This window comes from Lacerta agilis, chromosome 10 (genome assembly GCF_009819535.1).
Source record: "Lacerta agilis isolate rLacAgi1 chromosome 10, rLacAgi1.pri, whole genome shotgun sequence".
NCBI lineage: Eukaryota > Metazoa > Chordata > Lepidosauria > Squamata > Lacertidae > Lacerta > Lacerta agilis.
The window spans coordinates 68392459-68416540 of record NC_046321.1 but is presented as its reverse complement, the minus strand read 5'-3'; the positions used below and the strand labels follow the sequence as shown (position 1 = coordinate 68416540).

Genomic DNA, 24082 nt, shown 5'->3' with positions numbered 1-24082 from the left:
GAACCTCTCTTTTCCTGCCACCTCACACCCAGTTATCCTGGTCCCCTTTCTCTGTTCACACCTCAGGGCAAGGAGTTATCTGGCATTTCCACTTCCAATCTCCTTGTCCTTGAATTGTTTCTTAATGGCCCTCACTTTGCCAGGTCTAGCCCAGGAATTCCTCTGCAGCTTGTATTTCTCCCTTCAAAACCCAAATAATCCCAAATCCTACCATCTATTAATTTCTAGGGTTTGGTGGGATCCTCCCTCAATCTATCACAATATTGTGTGTAATATTGTAACTAAGGTAATTCTATTGGAATTCCAAAGGGAATGTTAAGCAGGGAGGGAGGGGGGAAGAGAGAGAGTGGAATTCTGGTGGGGAGAGAAGATTGGAGGAGGATGGGAAATGGAGTGTGAATGTTGGGCCCTCGTTTGACGGTGGCCAAAAGGAACGGAGACGCAGAGAGGAACTGTGAGTCTCCTATGGGGCCGGGACCTTTAAACCCTACACAGACAGACAGACGCCAGCAACAACTCCCAGGTAAGTGTGTGTAGGATCACAGCTCTATTGTGCCTTATTTTTCTCATCTACTCAAGTTCTCTTTATACTTTACCACAAAAGTATTTCAAGGCGCAGGAACTTCTATTAACATTTATTTATAACCAATTCCTTGGAACTATTGTTCTTTCAGTGTTTTTGCTCAGAGCTGTAACCACATGAAGTAAGATCTGGCATTCCATCAGAGGTCAGCTCTGGAAGATGCAGCTGTATGTTTTGGTGCAAGTGCTCTAATCAGATCCACATAGTCTGTTTTTTCAATGCATGCTCTGCACACTTCTCCCCAGCTGTCCAGGATCTTCCTCAGCTCAGCCACTTTCATCTTAGAGAGATCTACCGCTGTTAAATCCAGTTCCATTTCTGTAAAAACAAACAACCTGAATCACAAGCTCTATGAATTTTATTTGCTGTATTATAGACAAGGAGCTCATGATCCTATGTATGTTCGAGGAAAATATTGCTTTTCCAACTAGCATGCTCATGCTACAGGACACCTCCAGCAGACAGACAGATGCCCATGGAATCTCACAAGGAAGGAAGGGGGGCTGGAATCCCTTGCTCTTGGTATACCCCCCATGAACATTTAGTTATCAAACCTAATATCTTTCGACAGATCTATTATTTCCTCCACTCCTTTCTAAAAGCCATCCAAGGTACAGATCACAATTGCATCTTGCAGCAGTGAATTCCATGTATTCCATTCTGGGCCCAATCCACGCGTGGCAGTTTGGCCCAGAAAATGAGGCGAGTCCCGTCCACATCTTATTTCCGGAGGGGTCCATGGGACAGATTCTCCCTTGGGTCTTTGGGCCCCCATGGGAGGTCGAGGGGAGTCAGGCCTATGTAAGGCTCCCCCCTCCAGAGTTTAGGGCCATTTTGCTCCACAAGCTTAACCCTCAGGTTCAGAGGCACCAGCTTGCGAAGGCGATTGTGGGGGCCGATGTTGCACACATGACTTCAGGATGTCGGGAGGAGTGAAGCCAAAGTTGGTGGCCGTGTGGCTTCAATGGCCGGCGGTCCTCCTCCACCTCCTCCTGGCGCTGCCACCCGCGGGAGGCGGCTTCGACCTTCCTTCCCCTCTGCGGCAGGAGGAGGAGGAGGAGCTGGCCATTGGAGCCGCTTTTGGACATTAGGGGGGACACTGCTGCCCAACAAATATTAGGGGGCAGGGCTCGGCCCCCAGGAGCTGGTGCCCCTGCTCAGTTTAGAACCTTTATTGAGCTATTTGGGTCGCTGGTTGACAGGGCTGGAAAGGAATTTTTTCTCTCAACCCGATAGGCTCTTGGATGGGAGTTTTTCCACCATCTCCTCAGTAAAACACATGGCCTTTTTCTGTTTTTGTTTTGTTAGGGGGAATAAAGTTGTATGTATAGGGGTAGAAATGGCATTGGCCAGGATCAACAGAGTGAAGCCGGGCATCTTTAAGGGGCCCGAGGGGTGAATTTGCCTGGGCATGCCCCAAGCTCAGGTTGGGTCTCTGCCTGGTGGGAATCCTCACCCGGCTGCCCAGTCAGACCTTGCCAACTTGGCTAGCACCACAACAGGGTTCAGCACTGTGGCATGGTTGGTCCAAACCCAGCAGATCCCATTCCCCCACCAGTGGGTGAGTGGAATGGCAAACCTATCCTGGCCCTATTGCCATGCTGACCTGCATCCTGCAGCACATAAAGAACTGGCCTGACTTCATCCCAACACCCGGAGCCTTGTCAGTTCATTGGCTGCCCTTCTGCGAACGTGCCGGCCAGGACAGTGATGGATGTTGTTGTGTAAAGAAGCACTTTCTTTTGTTAGTCCTCATTCTAACTGATAGAAATTACATTTTCAAAAATGTAAGGGATAAGCTATAACTTGCTTCTTTGCTCCAGCAGCCCTGGGTACAACCTGAAATCTGCACAGTGACTAGGAGAGCCTGAACCAAAAGCCCAAGCAATTTTGTGCATGTTTATACAAAAGTAAGTTCCACTGTATTTCATGGCATATGCTCCCAGGCAGTGCCACTCCTCTAGAGGATCTCTTTGGGCTGGAAAGGGGGTCTCCTCGCAAGCCTGAGGCTTGTTGAGGCTACTCACCTGAAGCCTGGGGAGCTTCCATGCCTCAGCTGAGCACCTTAATGAGCTCCCCGCTCTGGCTCAGAGCGGGGGGACGGGACTTGCTCAGCTGAGGTGGGGCTTTCCTGTGTGTCAGCTGTTAGCTGGGAGGCTGAAGAACCTCAGCAAAGCTTCGCTGAACATCCAAGTCATGAGGGGACCCACTCTGGAGCCTGTACAGGATATCCTTGTGAGCCGGAGGTGCAACAGGGCTTTGCTGAGGCTGGTCAGGTCTCTCCCCCCACTTCCAGGGCCCAGCTGAGAGGTGCTGAAACGCCATTCCAGCGTGTTCCGGTTAAAAAAAGGCCCCGCTCCCAGGTAAGTGTGCCTTGGATTGCAACCTGGCTGCCCTCTGTTCAGCCTACCACATTCTTGAAAAAACATAAATTCATTGCTGCCAATCACAGAGAGTCTAGGTTCTAATTTCCACGCCCCGTTTGCAAAGCATGACCAAGTGAGTCTGTGGAGCACAAATCCCAGCTGCTTCTCTCCTTCCCCATTCCTGCAGCTGCCCAGAGCTAAGCCGTGGTTTGGTTTAGTGGCATGTCTGAACCTGGGCTCCTTTGTCTCCAATATGCCTATTTTGCTATGCCCTCCTTTGTTTTGCACAGGGATTTCATCATACCGTATTTGAGCTCACAGATTTGAATGTCGATTTTCTTCAGCTTCTCACAGATCTTTGACACAGGTATGTGAGCACTCATTGGACGGCTGACTTCACCAATTATCTTGGTTGCTGCATCACTTGTGGCCCCGATGTAGTAGCACTACAAGAATAGAAATCTTGTCAGTAGCAATGCAGAGTTAGGGCTCACTCATACTTCTGCGTGCCTCGCGCCTAGAAAGCACGGGTCCTTTGCTCTGCTGCTTTCCTCTGGAAAACCTGCTCTTTAGCACTAACTGGAACAACTGGAGCAAACCTGTGGAAAGCCTGATTGCAGTTTGCTCTGATTCAGCACTAAAGGTCCCGCTTCCCTGGGGGAAAGCGGCTGGACAAACGAAGGTGTAGCTAATCCCTTAGTCAGAGATATCCCTCTTCCTCCTCTCCCATGCATGTACTCTACCTTTAAAGCACATTTTGCTCCTCAAAGGATTCTGGGAATGTGCTTTGTGTGGGGGAAAATAAAATCCCTGTGACCCACTTGTGTGGCGTGAATCACAAAGGAATCGGCCAGGTGCCTGGATTCAAAGCATGGGACTAAACAAACTCTCTAGCAAGAGAGAGCCCCTAGTTGCAGAGTTTAAACTCATAAAGTCAAGCAGGACAGTGAAGTATAGGAATGTAGGCTGCCAAAACCTTTTATACTGGTATATCCCTTTCAGTCCTCTTGCAAAGCACTCCCCTCTCAAAACGAACAGACCACACACTCTTAAGTCAGCTTGAAATGCTTTACTTACAAAACATTCCAAAGGTCAGATTCATGCATTTATCCAAATAGCAGCAAGAAGAACACAGGCAGAATACTCTTGAGTAGAAAATACAGAAAGATAGCTTGGAGCTCGCCCTGGCATGTCTTCCTTGTTTGGTTACATGGCAAGGAGAGAGAGGGAATAGGGAGAGAAAACTCCACTTCCGCCCTCATTGGAAAAGGGGGTGTGACCTGGCGGAATCTAGGATCTAACTCTGTGCAGTCTTACCTTTCATGCATTAACTGGCAGTAGTCATGCATAGTTATGTTTGCCTGCAATCTCCCACGCTATGAATGTGCTTTTACGGTAAAGTGTGCACACAGCCTAAGCACTGGAAACATTCCTAAGGCGAAAAAGAGTACGAAAGTCATACCAAGCGGTTTTCTTTTCCTTTTGTGTTCATGCAGCTCCTGACTAATTCATTCTCAATAGAAGCCACAGAGAAGTCAGAGTGCTTTTCTTTTAAAGAACTATAAAATCTTTTCATAAAATCTTGACACACTGCACAAGAAAAAAAGTGAAATATAAAATAACAGACACACACAGAGTGCATAGGTCAAAGAGATCTACAGAAAACAAAGTTGAAAATAAATTTTAAAATGGTTAACTTCACACAGAATGGCTTGCCATTTTTGCAGCGAATGCACACCTGATCTGGAAATGGCCCCATGCTGAGATGCTTATTAGTGCCTTCCACTGACTCCACTTAGGCACCATCACTCATCACTGTGTCCCAGGGAAAGACCCTTGCCAGGACAGCAGCAGGGGGCATTCCAGGGGTCAGATGGAAGTGGTGGGCAGGGCTAGAGATGAGAAGGCCTGGAGGGGTAGGGCACATTTCCCCATATTTTTTGGAAACAATTGGGGGGAAATGGAAAAACTGGGATAGGGGTGGGAATGGGGCTTCTCCCCATTCCCCCCCCCCCCGCCAGGCCTTTGCCTCTGTTGTGAAGCCACAGGCAAAACAAGGTGGAACAGAAGATCACAGAATCATAGGATCATCTAGTCCAACCCCCTGCAATACCATGGACCTCAAAGCCACAACTCTGAGATTAAGAGTCTCAGGCTCTGCCAACTGAACTATCCCAGGCCTTTTTTTAACATAAATTTAAATAATCACCATCATCTTTCTTCAGTAGGCGATGTTGCAACCACACAAAAGTCTGAGGTTTGAACCCCCCCCCCCCATCTCTTCATCAAGGCAAGCAAGAGGGCACACACTAAGAAATCCAGGCACACACAATTTGCATGCGGGGGTGCATTCCTGGCCCCCACACGAGCTAGCAGTGTATGTGTAAGCCTATTCCACCCCCTTTTCCAGCCACTTCCAGGTTGCAGCAATGTGTGTGCACAACCGTGTGTGCATTGAACAAGCGTAAAATGGTTGCTGCCATACCCTCCAAGTGGCACTATTTTCCATCCCAGCTTCTGATTTGATCATGGAATGTCCCCATTTCTCCCACCAGTGCTGCCGCTGCCAGTGGATGAGCAGGCACTAGTCCTGAGTGACCGTGTGGCAGCAGTGGCGACTGCAAGTGAGCATCCCATGGCCTCTCCATGGCCAGTGCTGCCAGTTTCCTCCCTTGGGCAACTCATAGCGGCTGCCGGAGGCAGGAGAGGAGCAGCCTTACATGATGGCCCTGAGAGGCAGGCCGAGGGCAGGGTTGCCCTGGGAGGGAAGAAATGGGCTGAAGAGCAGAATGCAGGGAGACTTGCTTTAAACAAAAAATGCTTTGCGCGTGCACGTCTAATCTTGCTCCTTTCTCAATTTATTTCTTGGGTGTTTTACTTTTTGTAAATCTTCCAAAGAATAAAATAAAATTGGTACTAAGGGGTTTTCTCAGGGGGTGCAGGGCGCCCCGGGTGTCATCCTGAATGGGGGCAACATTCGGCACACGCCCCCTGACCGTGACTCCCCCAAGCCCGGCGAGTGGCAAAGCAGCTGCTGCGGCTCTCCCCCTTCCCCTGGCTCGCTGGAGGCTTGGGAGTCGCAGGGGAGGGTGGCCCCCAGAGAGGATCACGCAGCCGTACTGAGATCTGCCCCAGGGAGGATCGCCGCACCGAGATCGGTCTCATGGGCACTCGCCCTTCTTCTGACAGGATATGCTTTGCAGTGGGGGAAAGAGAAATTGGGGGTTGGGGAGGGAGAACTGTCCCTATTTCCACCTGAGGAATATTGGAGTTTGTACTACAATCCTCCCTTTGGTGCCTGGGGTTCACTGCCCCTGTTGTAGGACAGCCCTGCTGTTACTGTGGGGGCCTGGCATTAAGAGGGAGCAGTTGGTGACTCTTGGGTGGGATCTGGCCCCTACACTGACCCATCATGGCTACTGGAAAAAGCCAGGAACTTGTCGGGAGGCATAGGACCTAAAGGAGCCAGAGAACATTACACTCACAGTGAAGGAAGCCCTATACCAGGGGTGGCCAACTCCCAAGAGCCTGCGATCTACTCACAGAGTTAAAAACTGGCAGTGATCTACCCCCTTTTGGGGGGTTCAGGTCAAAGTTGTACAGCTTTTTTTAGGAGGGAATGCCCTGTTTTTTGGGGAGGGGTTCGGGTCAAAGTTTTTGAGCTTTTCTCAGGAGGGGAAGCCCTATTTCTTTGGGGTTCAGGTCAAAGTTGTTGAGCTTCTTTGAGGTGAGCCAATGATCTACCACAGACGTCCAGTGATCTACCAGTAGATCACGATCTACCTGTTGGACGTGCCTGCCCTATACCAATCTTTATTGATTTATATTCATAGGCTGCTTTTCTGCCCCCCAAAAGCCTTTCAAGTCACCTCCTTTATACAAGCAAATAAAAACAATGTGGTTCTCTCGCTTACAGATGGACATCATTGTCGGAAGAGGGGATGGATATGCACACTGATCCTCATACACACAGGTGATCTTCTTGCTACTGCCAAAGAGGACATTTAATTCATCTTTATTTGTTTATTTATTCGACACAATTCATCTATCACTTGATTGGAATGAAACCTCGAAGCAGTTTACAATAAATATTAAAGTTATCAATAAAGACAGTAAAAAAAACAATTAGAAACATTTAAAAATGATTAAAACCAGCAGTTCACTCTTCCCATATTGTAGAAGCAACTACAAAAACGCAGTTGGAAATATCCAGTACTTATTCTTCTGTCCAATTCCTCTAGAGGTAGAATTTCATAAAAGGTCAATCGGATTATTTGAAAACTAAGTGGTTGCTGGCCTGTGTAGACAAGTTTGCTACCTATAGGGTAGCTTTATATGCACTAGCAGTGAGAAAGTTGTGATCTCTGTTTTATCATACCAAATAGTGTGGAAGGCCACAGGCAACAGCTCTCGATCATGGAGTTGGCTTTCTCTGGTTCTTTAACGGAAAAGAATCATTCCTGTGTCAACCAGTGAGCCCCTTCCTGGGTCCAATTCCAGGACAGCAGAAACAGCTACTGGTTGAACCCCTCCCCCTTTGATTAGGACCCTGATATGGAAGGTGTGCCCACTTAGGTTATGCTGTGGTGCTTTTGCTTCACTGCAATCATGGGTTCAAATCCTGTGGACCATCGCACTGGGCTCTAGAGCATGTCATGGATTTCTCTGGTACTCCAATCCCTCCTGAGTAGATGTACAGTACGCTGATTTTGAAAACACACTTGCAAAAGGGGTGCTTTTAATCCCCTGCCCTCAGGTTGCCAACACGAATAAGGAGCTGGTGTTTCATCACCTGTTTCACAAAACCCTTATTTTGAACCATGAGCCTATTTTGAAGGCTTGAACCATTCAAAACGTGGTTCCTTACATATAACTGAGTTCTCAGTGAGGGTGTGTTGTTGTTTATTAAATTTGTATTCTGCCTTTCATGCAAAGATCTCAGGGCTATTCACAGCATAAAAATACAAAATGAAAACTCTAAATACATAATGAAAACATGAATGAAAACAAATTCATATATCCCCTCCCATATGCATACACACATACTATTTGTAAACCTCAGAGGTTTACAATCAAGTGGTGTACATGTTTTATGAAATCAAATGGGACTTCTGCACTGAGCATCAACTTGTAACCCAGTGATAGCCAGACTTGGCCCTCCGGCTGTTTTGGGACTACAACACCATCATCCCTAACAGGACCAGTGGTCAGGGATGATGGGAATTGTACTCCCAAGACAGCTGGAGGGCTGAGTCTGGTTCAAATCTTATATTTTTACATGCAGACCTCCTTAAAAGCTATCATTTAAAAAGCAGCCAACAAGGTCCAACAATTTCAGCCCGAATGTACCGGTAAATCGCACTGTGTGAGGGGGTCCCATCAACAGCAACATTGACAGCAGGGAGTTAGTATTGTGCCACAGCTGCAAGCTTAGCAAAACAAACAGAAATTCCAATTTTGCAACATTTAAAAGAACTGCAACAAATACAAACAGGCGTTTTTATTTTACTTTATTATTTATGTTATTTTATTTAATAAACTGCCCTTCACTTGTGGATCACAGGTTGGCTTTACAACACAAAAGCACGTACACACAGCACACTGGCGGCTGACTGGGAGCCATTTAAACCTCAGACCAAATGGATGTGTGGTTGTGTGCGTATAATGCGGGATTGTCCTATATTCCAATGCGAAATGCTACGTCCTGTGTTTTGTCCCGTATTCCAGGTCTCTTCTCTCTCTCTCTTTCCACGTGCCTGTGTGCGGGGAAGGTCTTGCCTTTAAGCTCCGGAGAACCAAGCACAGACGGACGTACAAATTCACGTGTATGTGCGTGCACACGTGCGCGTGTGGGGCTGCCACGTGTTCCTCTGAGGTCCCTCCCCGTAGCCTCCCCCTCCCCCGAGCCCCTCACCTTCGCACGGAGCTTCTGCGCCCCTCGTGGGACTAGAGGCGGAGGCGAAGCAGAGCCCGAGGCAGAGCGCGACGACGACGCAGCAAGGCCGAGACGGCCGCAACATGGCTGCGTCTACGGCTCCTGATCTCGCGAGAGTTCGGCCCGCCCACAACGCCAACCGCTCCTCTATTGGCAGCAGCCTGCCGTCTGCCGCGGAACGTCACGCGGAGACGCCGTTTTTTAATGTTTTTTTTTTAATTGGCTGCCTCCGCCTGTGCGCTTCTTCCGGTTACGGAAGTAGGCCCGGGCTTACGCGGCTGCTGATTGGCTGTTTCAGCTGAGTTGGGGCGGGGAAAACAAAGCTGCACGCAGGGAGGCCGAGGGAGAGGAAGCGGCACGCGCACGCGCTGACGCAGCCTGCCTCGAGGTGCACTATGGGTAAGAAGTCTCCCGGCGACGGCGGATCCATGGCGGCCATCGGGGTCCACCTGGGCAGCAGCTGCGCGTGCGCGGCCGCCTATAAGGTGAGCGGCCGGTGTGTGTGTGGGGGGGTGGTGGTCTCGCCTCTTACGTGTAGGCACGAGGGGGGGCCAGGGAGGAATAAATAAATGTAATTTTAATCATAATCATAATAATTTTTGTTTCCTGTGCGAGGTAGTGCGGTTGAGTGGCTAGAGCGGGGTTTGAGGAGCACGTTGGAGTAGCCAGAAGCCTTTAAATCACTGTTATTGCTGCTGTTGTTATTATTTATTAAATTTGTATCCTCCTGAATTTGTTTGTGGGAGGGGGACGTTATTGATTTGTTCTGGTTGAAGGGCAGCATACAAATTGGATTAATCCTAATCATCCTAATCAGGAGTGAAAGGGTGAGGCGAGAGTCCGTGGTCCCCTGTGCCTAAGTCTTAAGACAGCCTCCCTCCCTCTCCCCCCTCCAAAAGAAAACCAGGCCTGCAAGAAGAGACCACAGCCCTCTGGCCCAAAGGGTTGGGCTCCGTGGAAGAACTTGCTCCCCCAGGAGGCAGCAGTGGATTTAAAAACGTTTGACTACAAAAGGGAGGCAGCAAATGCTTCTGAAGAGGTAAAGGACGCCTGGATGGTTGCAGCGCTCATCTCGCTTTCAGGCCAAGGAGCTGGAGTTTGTCTGCAGTCAGCTTTCCAGGTCATATGGACAGCATGACTAAACCGCTTCATATAATAATAATAATAATAATAATAATAATAATAATAATAATTTATTATTTGTCTCCCCAGCCACTCTGGGCGGCTTCCACCAAACATTAAAATACATTTAAAATATCACAGTTTAAAAACTTCCCTAAACAGGGCTGCCTTCAGGTAGCCACAGAGAAAGAGCACAATGTTAAGTACTCAGCTAGGATAAGAGGCAGAGGCAGTGTTGGTTCCAAATGTCCTTTATTATTAACAACAGAACTGGAACTCAAGAACAACCCATGCTGCATGTGAGCCTGCCCGAGCCAGACTCAGGTGCAACGGAACACCATGACAGAAACCAGAGCGCACGGAAATGCCATTTACCTTCCTGCGGCAGTGGCACCTATTTATCTACTTGCACTGGTGTGCTTCCGAACTGCTAGGTTGCCATAAGTTGGACAGAGCAATGGGAGCTCACCCAGTTGCAAGGATTTGAACCACCAACCTTCCAAATGGCAAGCCCAAGAGGCTCAGTGGTTTAGACCACCCTGCTTCTGAATACAGTGGTACCTCGGATTACATACGCTTCAGGTTACATACGCTTCAGGTTACAGACTCCGCTAACGCAGAAATAACGCTTCAGGTTAAGAACTTTGCTTCAGGATAAGAACAGAAATCGTGCTCTGGCGGCGCAGCGGCAGCAGGAGGTCCCATTAGCTAAAGTGGTGCTTCAGGTTAAGAACAGTTTCAGGTTAAAAATGGACCTCCGGAACGAATTAAGTACATAACCAGAGGTACCACTGTACCAGTTGCTGGAAATGGAGAGAGGGGAGAAAGTGATCATAGAATTGTTGAGTTGGGGGAGACTCAGAGGATCATCTATTCCAGCCCCCTGCAATGCAGGAATCCTTCCCACAGCCATCCCTGGGTGGACTCGGCCACTATCCTTTTAGTTAGCAGCCAGATGCACTGATCTTGAGCTCATTCATGTCCTGCCCTCTGGTTTCCTACAATCAACATGTGGTGGGCTGCTGTGGGAACAGGAAGCTGGGCTAGATGGGACATTGCCCCACCAACCTCACCTCTACCCTTGGCAGGCAGATTGGGGTTGACCATCTTGTTAACAACCAGGCAAGGGTTGCCTCCATCCACTGTTTGTCTCGCTGCCTTCCGCCATCCCATCCCAATGGGCTCCAGCTGTGTGTTATTCCTTTTAAAACTGTGGTTGTTATTCCTTTGCACGTCATATTTCCTGCATTGGCGCATCCCATTGTGACGTCCTTGCCTACGTCTGAGGTGGTCCAGTCTGTTCTGCTGCTTCTGGACTCTGCCATCTCATTCTGTTGCTGAGTGGGTGGACTAATCATAGACCACATTTTTTGGAGAGAAAAAATGGCTCACTTGGTCCTCTGCTTTGTTTTGGCGGAGGCACACTCCATTGTATTTCAAGACAGACAGATTCCAGCATGAGTGGTTCACAGCCTGTGTCACTTCACTTGTCTCTTCTGTTAATTTGCATAGAGTTTGTGTGCATCGGGATTGTGCTGGGTGTTGTTGAGGGCCATGTGTAGAGCATCTCACATAAATAAAAGAAAGCTTATGTGCTTATTGTAAAATGCATTTCCATCAGTTTATTTGGATGACACTTTGCTGGATAAAGTAATATATGCATTGGCCTGGTTTGCACATAATGCTAAGCTGTAGTTTCTTATATTATGGTTTATGAAATCAGTTTAGCAGTATTTGTGAACCCTGCTAGCTTAACTATGGCCAATTTACTGCCAACAATGTATAAACTGAGGTAATGATTTGTTGTTGGCTTATGAAGCTTAGTTTGTTTTAATTATGGCTTACATGCGAGCCCAGCACCCTTCGTTAACTATGGTTTAGGGTGGCCATCAATCTAGAGCAGCTGGAGAACAAATCAACAAACAAAAGGATCCTATTATATTATTCCCAGTATTGGAGTAGAAGCTTCCATTTACAAGAGTTTCCTTTGTACATTATTTGTCTTTATACAAAATTTACTCTGTGCATTCCCTGGTAAGGTAATAGTCAAGAACAGAATCTAGCCTCTGCTGGACAAACAAAATTAAGGGATCCTGTATTAAAAAATGATATTATTTTCCGGGGTTTCCAAGTGGTAATGAGTTACTGTGTTTAATTTCTGTGTCAATGAGCTATTATACTTAATCATTCTACTCCATGTGTGTGTTGCTTCTTCAGGATGGTCGTGCAGATGTTGTCGCCAATGATGCAGGTGATAGGGTTACTCCTGCCGTTGTTGCATTTTCAGAAAATGAAGAGGTAATTTTCCCCCCAGTAGAAATTTGAAGAAAAAGTGGTGGTACTTCTATTGTTTTTGAACAAATCTTTTAAAATTATTTTCAGGTTGTTGGTCTGGCAGCAAAACAAAACAGAGTGAGAAATCTTTCAAATACAGTGGTGAAAGTGAAGCAGATTCTCGGGAGAAGGTGCGGAAAGTAATAGTGAACTTCATTTTGGGATTTAGTGTGGGTTTATCTGACAGAATGGGATTGTTAAACAAAAATGTATAAAAACTGGCATGTAAGTACAAACCTTGTTACCAGGCTTAAATATGCAAGCAGGCTGCTTAGAAGTCTCTTGTGAGCAGTATGTCTTTTGTTTAACAAAATTTAAAGTGAGTTGTTCTGGAATGGAACTTTGTTTTGTTTTGAATTTTTTCAAACTATTAAGAAATAAAAAGTCCAAACTCTGATATCATGCTTAAATACATAAAGAAAGCTTTGAACAATTAAAGATTAAGGAGGGCTTCATTAAACACAATTCTTATGTGCTGAAAATATAAATGTAAATTTTGGGGTGTGGTTTTTTTGTTTAAGTACATGTCAGTTTCTTTGTTTTGACAGCTCTGGTGACCCACAAGCTGAGAAGTACATTGCAGAAAGTAAATGTTCAGTAAGTAAGAAGCTACTTCATGTTTTCCTCCCATTACTATTAGTAGTATTTATAAACTGCTAAGCATTGCACAAATACCATAGTGTTATACAACAAGCAGAACCAGATAAAATAGTTCTCAAAAAAAAAATCTATATAAAAGGGCTTTATACAGTAAAAATGAAACCTTAAATTTGTTCCGGTAGCAGACTGACATCCAGTGCAGCTCTCTTAGTACTGGTGTTATATGTTGGTGGAAGGCAAACCCAGCCACAGACTGTGCGACCCCCTTCTGCACTTGCTGCAGCTTCCAGACCAGAGACAAGGGCAGCCCCGCAGTGGTTACATGGCAGCAATTCAGCCTTGAAGTTACGAGTGCAGTCTCCGTTCATTGATTCACTCTCATCCAGCCCAGCAATACGTCCAAACACTGGCCTAGGCAGAGCTGATTCTAATGTCACAAAGAAATAGAGTTGGGTGTCAAGCAACAAACTGATGACAATTTGTTCCAGATGTCGTAATGACAGCACCCAGTGGTGTTATATAATGTTAAACAGCAGGAGAGGTCTGTTGTGACTGTCAGGTCAAGCTTGTAATTGGAGGGAATGATTTCACTCAGTTCTCCAATCCCATTGCTTTTGGGGGAGGAAAGCAACTCCCACTGAGTTCTCTTCCACCCCATCCCCAATTAGCTTAGCACAAGAACCTAGCACAAAAACTACTGGACTAATATATCTGCAATTCAGCAGATTATTTACCAAAGATTACTCTCTTGCCTGCCATAAGGATACAGTGCAATGCTAGTGGACTCCTCCTCCTCCTTCTTCCCCCGACAGCCCCCCCCCCATGCCTCGCTTCCCCATTTGCTCTAGACTAGAGTGTTACCAACCCTTGGGAGCAGACCTTGGATGTGTGTGTAATATTTGCTTTCTAAATAATTTCTCAGACGAAAGGAATCTTGCAGAATCTTTTATAACAGATAAGTTGAGAGTCATATTTGTGTGTTCATTTGTAGGTCATTGAAAAGAATGGAAAACTAAACTATGAAATAGATGGCAAACTTGTTTCCCCAGAAGATGTTGCAAAGCTTATCTTCAGTAAAATGAAAGGTATGATATTAAAATGTACACTTTAAAACTATTTCCCCAGAAGAAAAAGTGGTAAGTATACCTATAAACTGAATTTGCTTGTACTCACAATACAATATCTTTTGTATTAGAAACTGCTCAGTCTGCTTTGGGCTCAGATGTTAATGACACTGTGATTACAGTACCTTTTGACTTCGGAGACAAACAGAAGAATGCTCTTGGGTGAGAATACAATTTTCACCTTATTTTTATTAACTGTATTTGTGGGAATTTGAGGTGTCTGGACAGGAGGCATTTGGACATATTTGGACTTGGAAGATCTGGGTTCAACATCTCAGCTCAACCATAAGCATATGGTGTTAATCTGGAGTAGCTCAATTCTCATCTCATTGGACTCTTTCAGTGGAATAACATCATTTGTTGTAGCTGTTTAAGAACTTCCTGCTTAGAGGTTCTGGCACCATGGAGAGAAAATAATCTTCAGATTCCTACCACACAGTAAATGGACTGTTAAAACTACTCAGAAATTGGGTGGCGGCTCCGTGATAACTTTTGGCTCACTTTTTAGCCACATGATAGACGGTTAACCACATCATCAGCTTATAGCTGCCATATGGGTAGTTTTTAAATAGCCAGTTTATGGAACATTGTTGTGGTCAGTCTTCCGTGGAAGCTGGTATCTTGAGCAGAGGCCAGATAGTCACAGATTTACGACTACCAGGCACCCTGGTTTTTCACTAGGAGGAACTGAAAACCTTTAGCAGCAGTGGCCTCAGCTTTCCTGGCCAGTTTTCACTAACCAGGACTAGCGTGCATCTTGACTTCCAGTTGGATGCCCCTATTCCTTTCTTCTTGCCATGGTATACATTCTACATTAGGAGTGGACCATTCAGTGCAGAGCACTATATAAAATAGGAAAGGACTCAGACATGCCAGCTGAAGTTATTTTGCTATTTGTAGCAGATCTGGGGCTAACAGTTTAAAAGTCTTGCTGCGTCATACAAACACTCATTTGTGCCCCCATCTGTTCCCTATTCTTGATGCCACCTGATCACTTTACCCTACTGCATGTCAGGCCTGGTCCTGACTCTCATGCCTCCTCCCGTTTCTTGTGTTTAGACGTTGCTAACTGGATAGTCACCAAGGTCTCCAAAGAGAAGCAGGTGTACATTTCGTGTACTGGTTTGAGCTTTTTGAGCTTCAAGTGCAATTTGCATGACCAAACATAGGTAGGCAGCTTATTCTCCTACCACAATGTGCCTATCTGCGCTTAAGTAAAATGGCATGCTTACTTAGTAGCACTTGGCAATTTTTTGTAAGGTGTTTGTGGTGGTGATGCAGGGATAGGGTCCAGCTATACCAAAATAAGGGATTTTGCTATTTTGTGTTGAAAGAAGGCAATCTAAAGTGACATACTAATATGAATTGTGTTTTTATTGCAGAGAAGCTGCTACTGCAGCTGGGCTTAATGTTCTTCGGTTAATTCATGAACCATCTGCAGCTCTGCTGGCTTATGGAATTGGGCAAGATTCACCTAGTGGAAAAAGGTGACAATTGGTCTTTAAGCAACCATTTTTCCTGTGTAATCCCAAGCATGCTTACACAGATATAAAACTCAACAGGGCTTAATCCTTAGTGTTTCAGGATTACAGCCTTGGTTTTAAACAGGGTGGTGCAAAGTGAGTTGGCTCTAGGGCTGTGGGGTATGGACCTTTGTGAACTGAATGCTTCCCTGGGCAGAAGGGAATCTTCGCTGGTCTCCTACCCTGTGTAGCTGAAAATCTGCTTTAGGAGGTTGGGGAACCCTCTGGAACAGCATGGGACGGAGTATTGGGAGCTGCTCTCCTCAAGAATATTCAGTTCATGGAGCAGAATTCTCTGCTGAATCTGAGCCAGAGGGATCATAGACTGCTATAAATAAGAAAATCTGAGTCCTTTGCAACATTTTAAAAAAATAATAATTCAGGAGAGTCTAAACAAATGTCAGTGGCAGGAAACCAATGCATTATACTTTAAGCAGTCTTTAATACTGTAATTTAAATGGACTTCATTTCTGGGTGGGCCAGGGCAGTGTTAGGTGAGAGAGCACTAGGAGGAGAACCTCCCTGACCTCGCTTCTGCCCCATGGAGTGCAGCAGTGGCACTGATACAAGGAGGTCATTTGAGACACAGTTGTCATTGTCCTGAGAATCTGCTATTAAGGCTTTTTGTATTGATGCTAATGAGGCAAGGCATACTGATTTCCTTTTTTTATTTTGTGTGCATGGAAGCAATGTGCTGGTGTACAAACTTGGAGGAACGTCCCTTTCTATCACAGTTATTGAAGTCAACAGTGGACTTTATCGTGTTATTTCCACGAACACAGATGATAGTATAGGTGGCATTTGTTTCACAGAAGCCTTAGCACAACATTTAGCATCTGAGTTTCAAAGGTAAGTGCTCTAGATTCTAAAATAGTATGTGGTGTTCTATAAATATGTAGTAAAGAATCATTACTGTTAATTTCGCAGTATGGAAAATTGCCAGTAAAGTTTGCATTTTGTTTCAGATTTTTTTTACTGATATACGTTTATTTATGAAAAAGATTTCTATCCTCCCTCTGAGTGCAGAAATATCACTTGGGGGCCTGCAACATATATAACAGGATTTTAAAAACAATTACAGTTTAAAAATAATAAAACATTGTCTCAAAATGAAAGCTTCTGGAAATAAAAATAGTGAGTTTTTTTTTAAAAAAAAATACAACTTCTAAAGGTCTATGCTGTTGAAATAAGACAAACAGTACATTCACATAATGTTTTGGGGAAATGTTGTTACTGTAAATTTGACATCAGTTCTTAGTTCAATTTGGAAATAATCCCAATCTTGTAAAGAGCTATTTACCAGGTTGTCTGTGGTGAGTAAGAATTGTCTCCAGGCAACTAGATGGTAGCTTTGCGATCAATGGTTTCCTCCCCCCTTTTTTCTTTTCAGGCCACAAATGACTAATGTAACTATGAGAGGGCAAGCAGCCTAATATTATTATTTTTTATTAGGGCTAGTGACTTTTGTGGACTTGGAAGGCTGTTAGATCCTTAGTTTCATGCTTACATTCTTGAAGGATCCTGATAGATATCACTTACAAGCAGCATGGGAAAGTTGGGGTAGATATAGCCAAAGTTAAGCACTTCCAAATTCTGTTGATTTCAACGTAAGAGTTAAGCACAACACTAAGATGTCAGAGCCTTAATGTTTGCCTTTGTACTTCATGAATACTTACTCAAAAGAACCTCCCCTCTTCCAGTTATGAAAAACATGATAAATTTCAGGATTCACCTTTCCCCCCCTAATTTCTAGGGTAAATGATGGCCACTATTACTGAGTAGGTTCTCTGTAATGGTTAATAATACTTTTTTTTGTAAAACAACAACAACCTCGTAGATCTTATAAATATGATGTGAGGGAAAACTCCAGGGCCATGATGAAGCTCATGAACAGTGCTGAAGTGGCAAAACATTCATTATCGACACTCGGAAGTGCCAACTGCTTCGTTGACTCCCTGTATGAAGGGCTGGATTTTGACTGCAATGTGTCTAGGTAAGATATACTCTTGAATCACTGCATGTGTAGCATTGTTTTCCATGAGTTCTTTTAAATCTAACTTGTGTGATTTCAGCTTTACATGCTTGGCAGAAAAAAATAAAACTAAAATAAAAGGAGGACCAGTGTCCGGGTGGGGGGAATGTTGGCAATCCTAACTACCAGTACTCTCAGCCTGGGAGAGCGCTGGGAGGTGCAGGGAAAGGGTATGTTGACAATAGGAGATTTTGGCTTTATGCATGATCACCAGGATGTAACCCCCACGTAAGGTAATGATCATGATAGTTGGCTACTCTCCATATGGATTGTAGTTTTGACCACTGGTAGATAGGAATAGGGGGCTGCCCTTAGAGGCAACTCAGAAACTTGGACAGGTCCAAAATACAGCAGTCGGGTTCCCTTTAGAACTTGCCCAACTCCTGTTTTAAAATAGCTGCACTGCCTGCTGCTTTATTTCGAGGCCCAATTCAAACAGTGCTCACATTGGTGCTTAAAGCCCTAAATGATTTCTGAGAGACCACAGATGCAACCAAATCTTGAGTCCTTTGAAAATGACATTTAAGACACAGGAGATCCCAGTGGAAATACCAGTACTCCCATATGTATAAAATATACCCTTAATAAGCAGTCTTATTGATAGCTTGTTCTGTCTCCACTGTTGATTCAATCTCACTCTTAAGCCTATTATGCCAAGCCGCTAGGAGACGGTTCTTGAACCTTCTAAGGAAATAGCGGGGAGCAGAAAAAGGTCACATTGAGGAACTTGTCAGTTATATTCTGTGAAAGCAACCGTTTCCCTTATCGTGGGCATTCAGATGGTTTGGACTGTTATTTATTAGATTTCTTACTCTCCCTTCCCCTGAGGTCCCAGGGAGGTGGGTTACAACTATTTAAAAAGAAAATTAAAATCACTGAAAACATATGACAGTATATGAAGTTGGAGTAAAGAGGTACATTGAAGGTGCCAGAAGGAATCTCGCGGTTTAAGGGCTGCCACAAAGATTCCCCTCTTCTATCCTCCCACCCCACCCAGGATTTCTTATGGTGGTGGAACACCTAAGAGGGCCCCGTCCCCTGATTTGAACACCCAAGGGGGCCTGTAGGGAAGGGGCTGCTTTTTCTGGTATCGGGCTTTAAACACCAATGTGAACATTGGACTCAGAAGCAAACCGGCAAGCGCGTTCAGCTCTTTTGAAGCTGGTGTTGTGCGAGTTCTAAATGGAAACCCAGCCACTCTTGTGGCTGCTTCGCTTTGGAGCATCTGAAGTTTCTGAGCCATCAGAAACTGAGGGCAGCTCCATGTTTAATATTATAATATTGGGTTTCTCTGCAAAAAAATTCCCTGTGGAAGAACAGATATGGATGTGCTTGTTTTTTTTAACAACACAGGGCCAGATTTGAACTTATTTGCTCCGCGCTTTTTAACAAATGCCTAGAAGCCATCAAAAAGCTCTTGAAGCAAGTTGGACTTACAGCAGATGATATTCATAAGGTAACAATACAAATAACTTGGTCTATTTTGAAGTCATTCTTGAAATTCTTGTTTTGACAAACATATAGGAAATACATAGAGTGTATTCACAAGGAAGCAGATGCATTTGGATGGTTTGGACTGTGGCTCAAGGTTTCACAAACCATGCTTTATTAAACTGGAAATGAGATTAGGAACAAGTATTCCTTCCTAGTAGGACTGGGCAATATATTGATATATCATCCAAAACCAATTCCAAGTCTGTATCGTGATATCGGTTTCATAGTTTTTGCCCTGGCAATATATCTTGAATCATGATGTGTGTTAGGGCTGGGCATTTTCAATATACCATCTAAAACCAGTTTCAAGTTCATATCATGGTAACGGTTTCAGAAATTTTGACCTGGCAATATATCTCAAATCATGATGTGTGTGTGTGCTATGCAAAAATTACAATGCAGGAAAAAATTGTGAAGCCAGCCCATGCCTCTACATAGTTCCATCCTTATTTCAGACATCATAATATATCAGTATATTGCGACGTTTAGCTGGTGATATATCTGGTTGACGGAAGTGAGAGCTGGACCATCAAGAAGGCTGATCGCTGAAGAATTGATGCTTTTGAATTATGGTGCTGGAGGAGACTCTTGAGAGTCCCATGGACTGCAAGAAGATCAAACCTATCCATTCTCAAAGAAATCAGTCCTGAGTGCTCACTAGAAGGACAGATCCTGAAGTTGAGGCTCCAGTACTTTGGCCACCTCATGAGAAGAGAAGACTCCCTAGAAAAGACCCTGATGTTGGGAAAGATGGAGGGCACAAGGAGAAGGGGACGACAGAGGACGAGATGGTTGGACAGTGTTCTCGAAGCTACTAACATGAGTTTGGACAAACTGCGAGAGGCAGTGAAGGATAGGCGTGCCTGGCGTGCTCTGGTCCATGGGGTCACGAAGAGTTGGACACGACTGAACGACTGAACAACAACAACAACAAATATCTGGTTGAAAACCAGGTATCACCCAGCCCTACTCCCTAGCTGCTCCCCTCCTCTCAAGTGCTGCTTCACAGCTAAATTCTTGAAGCCACTGCTCTCCATTACATCTGAGTGGGTTGTGCAGCGGGGGTGGGGGGACTATAACTTAATGTCAATTAACAAGCCAGGATAATAAGTCTGAACATCTGTTTTCCCCCACTTTCTGTGTGTGTGTGTTTGCAAAGTTTGCATACACAAGTACCCTTTGAAAAGCCTAACCAGTCCATCTTTGCTGTTGTCCTATTAATGCTTTAATGTCCTCTAGGTAGTTCTCTGTGGCGGATCTTCTCGTATCCCAAAACTGCAGCAGTTGATCAAAGAACTTTTCCCTAGCGTTGAATTGCTGAACTCTATTCCTCCAGATGAGGTCATTCCCATTGGGGCTGCCATGGAAGCTGGGATCTTGCTAGGAAGAGAAAATACATTTTTAGATGATGAGATACTGCCTATTGAATGTTCTGCCAAAGATATCTTAGTCAAGGTAAGTGAATGAATGAATGAATGAATGAATGTCTTTATATCTCTTGCTTAGAATTAGAGAGCTCCCTCCCTAATCTGTATTAAGTATATTTCACCACTGCTACCTTTGTGGGTTTAGGTTTTAATGTGAAAAGTTTCCTGAACTTGATTTGGGGTCACTTAAATAGAAATTAAAATAAATAAGTGAGAGACTGAAACTTGTTATTTCTTATTGATGCAGAGTTAATGTATTTGCCATTCAGAACTCTTTGTTTTTAATTGAAGGAATAAGTGTCTGAATAGGATTCCCTAAGATTCCAGGAGAATTGGCAGGTCATCTTAACACGCCAATCTTAATACACCAACATAAACAGTAACTTCCATATTTTTAATTTAGTTAGGAGTCTGTCAAATAAATCCAATTCATTTTAAAAAATGAATTTGGCCACCTATTTCACCTTCACATCTGATCCGCAAATTATTTCAACACTCATAGGATTTGACTAGTAGAATCAATCAATCAGTTTATTTATTGCATTAGCCATATGGCCATAGCACATAGTAAAAGACCAGGCAGTGGCCTGGCACGATTATACAAAGAATACAAAAGATACAGTTAAAACATTGGAGGTAAAATCGTGCTGGAAAATACAAATAAAATAAAAAGCAATAGCAGGGCATGACGACAGAGTCCATGTCAGGAAGATACATAAGACTAAGGCTAAGGGAAATCGAGCTAGTGTAAAGGCCCTTCTTAGTGTAGGATTTATCAGAATCAATATAGAATCATATTCAAAATCTCCCCTCCTTTTTACTCAAGGGTCACTGTTTGTGCTGTAATGTTTTGCTGTCTGTCGTCGCAGTGCACATGCTATAAGACATTGTGGTGCCTGAAGATTTGAGTGCTTACATTGCATATCTTTCTTATTTCTTTATTTTATATTCTTTATTGAAAAATAAAAAGTACATAACAAAAAAGAAAAAAGAAATAGTACCTATGTAGAAAACAAGAGAATAACAACAAAATGTTATGTACATTACAAAAAAATTAATTGTAGTTAATCAGACCTTAATCTAATATGGTATTTAGAAAAAATAATTCCAAATATTGTTAAATTTGGCCATGTTTGCACACAATTTGTTCAAGTGTAATGGGTTTGTCCATATCTTCAGTCATGAAAATGAGACACATATTTATTTTTCTAGTTCATTAATACATTTTTTTTGCTGTAATGAGGACACAGATACTCCATTCATATTCTCCCTGTTAGATTCCATGTGTTGGGTATATAATTCAAAAGGATATTTTCCTCGGCAAATTTATTATTATTCCGTATAGTCGTGTTGATCATCTCTATTACCTTCTGCCAAAAATTTATCCATATAGGACATTGTACAAACCTGTGTTTTAGAGAAGCATTATCTCCAGCAGCTCAGTGTCTTAGATAGTCCTTTTATAAACGAGTGCAATGGAGTCCTAAATAATATTTTTTGTTGTATGAGACTTAATTTGAGGTCCAGAGGCACGCTTGTTATAGATCTTAGCATAGTTTCCCATTGTTTGGTCGAGAATCTCCAGTTCTTTATGCCATTCCTCCTATATAAGGAAATGTGTGTGTGTGTTATTACATAAGAGTTAATCAGCTGTTTTAATATCTCTGGGGTCTCTGCAGCTGTAAAAGCAGCTGGTCCATTAATGGCAGTTAGCATGTGCTTTATCTGAAGATACTGCCCTTGAGCATTTAAAGGTAATTCATATTTGTCTCTTAACACAGAATATGCATAAAATCCATCCTTCTTGTCTATTGATTGCTCTAAGGCTAATATACCCGACTTCATCTCTCTTATTTCTTAGGCAATGGATCAGTCAGGGGCTGATAAATTTGTGGTGGTGTTCCCATCAGGAACCCCTTTGCCAGCTCGGAGGCAGCATACTCTACAAGCCCCAGGAAGCAACTCCTCTGTATGTCTTGAATTATATGAGTCTCTGGAAAAGATCGCCATAAAAGAGGACGACCGATTTGCACAGGTGAAGAAATATCAATAGAAAATAACACCTGTTTTTCCCTAGTGTTTACTCAGAAGCATACTTCAGTGTCACAAATCTTATTTGTATGTTCATTAGGCATTTGAAGCTTTTGCCTCTTAAATTCCTTACTTTATAAAATGTTGTAACACATCCACGGTATTTTTAGAGCAGGGTGGGTGCACAAAAACCATTTTTAAAAAAAACATTTAAAGCAGATAAAAACTATCAAGTCACTTGGAAAATCTGAATTAAAATTGTAAACAATAGGGGCTGCAAGTTGCTCATCTGTGTTGAAATACATGCTAATTCAGTACTCCCGTTAGCCTTACAAATTGATTCACTAGCTTTTTCAGAGCATGCTTTGTCTGCCTTAGAAAACCATTTCCCTGAGATTACCTTGAAACTTTGTAGCTAAATATTTTATATTTTAGCTTTTGTATATGGCAATGGTTTAAATCAAAAGTGCTTTTGATATAATCTCACTTGCATTTATTTGCTTTTGACAGTTTAGATTGCTAAAATAGATGAGATGCAGACGACAAAGCATTTTAATGTTTTGTTTTGTTTTAAGCAGATTGTCCTCCAGGATTTAGATATAAAGGAAGATGGTCTGCATGATATCCTAACTGTTCTCACAATGAAAAGGTATTGAAAACCAAAATACAACTTTGGTTCAGCATATCAAGTACATATGAAATGTCCATCTTTCAGAACTTGGGTTTTTCTGTTGCAGCCTTTTGGTAATATCTACTTTTCAAGGTACTGCAGAAATTCCACCTATAAGGTGTTAGGGAAGAACTGTGGATCACAGATGTATTAGGGAAGAACTGTGGATCACATCAATTTCTGGAATATCAGGGGTGCTTTTTCTTTCCCAGATGAGTGGGCAAGCGTTCTTTGAACTGTGGGGTGCTCTGGTTAACATTCCCTTCTGCTGCCCTTTCCTTTTCAGTTAAGAGAGGGATGGGGAGCCTGTGGCCCTTCAGATGTTGCTGGATCACACCCCTCTTCTTTCCTGAGTGCTGGCCATGCTCCCCATGGCTAGTGAATGCTGGGAACCCCAACAGCTGGAAAGCCACAGGTTCCCCACAAATGAGAGCATGTTTTCTGGGTAATGGGACTCCCCACACCTGTCAGCTGAATCAAAGAATTCCATGGAGGAATGATGGAGACATCCACTGTGCGAGCTTAGTTTTTGAAACCTATTCAGCCCCTCTCAGGGTCTCCAGATGTTCACACTATAAAAAATCTCTCTTTTCTTAGGGATGGATCACTGCACGTTTCCTGTACAGATCAAGATACCGGAAAATGTGAAGCCATTACTGTAGAAGTGGCATCGTAGTCTTAATTTAGAAGGTTCCATTTTTTAAATTGTTACCTCAAACCAGGTTTTAAGCGAGTGATGCCATGTGTACAATACAATAAATACAATACAATGAAAATATGGAGTCTGCATACATCTTTGGAAAATGGAAAAGTTGGGTCATTACAGTCTTAAGATGAAGCT

At 43.8% G+C, this 24082-nt stretch overlaps 2 protein-coding genes across 2 annotated transcripts; one reads left to right on the top strand and one right to left on the bottom strand.

Moving 5' to 3' along the window:
- Window positions 1–661: 661 nt before the first annotated feature.
- CDNF (cerebral dopamine neurotrophic factor) lies at window positions 662–8970 on the bottom strand. Its single transcript, XM_033163048.1, has 4 exons — window positions 8864–8970; window positions 4412–4539; window positions 3254–3395; window positions 662–901 (listed from the first exon to the last, which is right to left on the bottom strand). Exons 1-4 carry the CDS (start codon window positions 8967–8969, stop codon window positions 723–725), a joined length of 555 nt encoding a protein of 184 aa, XP_033018939.1. The 5' UTR covers window position 8970; the 3' UTR covers window positions 662–722.
- A 275-nt stretch (window positions 8971–9245) lies between these two features.
- On the top strand, window positions 9246–24019 carry HSPA14 (heat shock protein family A (Hsp70) member 14). The gene is made up of 14 exons (XM_033162271.1): window positions 9246–9369; window positions 12224–12304; window positions 12389–12471; window positions 12889–12937; window positions 13932–14025; window positions 14136–14226; window positions 15447–15551; window positions 16275–16436; window positions 17425–17580; window positions 18973–19075; window positions 20353–20568; window positions 22402–22575; window positions 23150–23220; window positions 23839–24019. The coding sequence occupies exons 1-14, from the start codon at window positions 9280–9282 to the stop codon at window positions 23915–23917; spliced, it is 1554 nt and encodes a 517-aa protein (XP_033018162.1). The 5' UTR covers window positions 9246–9279; the 3' UTR covers window positions 23918–24019.
- The last annotated feature ends 63 nt before the right edge of the window (window positions 24020–24082 follow it).

What these genes read in the sequence shown, in the direction of transcription:
- HSPA14 (XM_033162271.1), top strand. Translation starts at nt 9,280, where the DNA reads ATGGGTAAGAAGTCTCCCGGCGACGGCGGATCCATGGCGGCCATCGGG. An exon ending in CGTGCGCGGCCGCCTATAAG is followed by an intron (nt 9,370 to 12,223) that starts GTGAGCGGCCGG and finishes TTGCTTCTTCAG; the next exon opens with GATGGTCGTGCAGATGTTGT. An exon ending in CATTTTCAGAAAATGAAGAG is followed by an intron (nt 12,305 to 12,388) that starts GTAATTTTCCCC and finishes AATTATTTTCAG; the next exon opens with GTTGTTGGTCTGGCAGCAAA.
- CDNF (XM_033163048.1), bottom strand. Translation starts at nt 8,969, where the DNA reads ATGTTGCGGCCGTCTCGGCCTTGCTGCGTCGTCGTCGCGCTCTGCCTC. An exon ending in CGCAGAAGCTCCGTGCGAAG is followed by an intron (nt 4,540 to 8,863) that starts GTGAGGGGCTCG and finishes TTTCTTGTGCAG; the next exon opens with TGTGTCAAGATTTTATGAAA. An exon ending in AAGGAAAAGAAAACCGCTTG is followed by an intron (nt 3,396 to 4,411) that starts GTATGACTTTCG and finishes CTATTCTTGTAG; the next exon opens with TGCTACTACATCGGGGCCAC.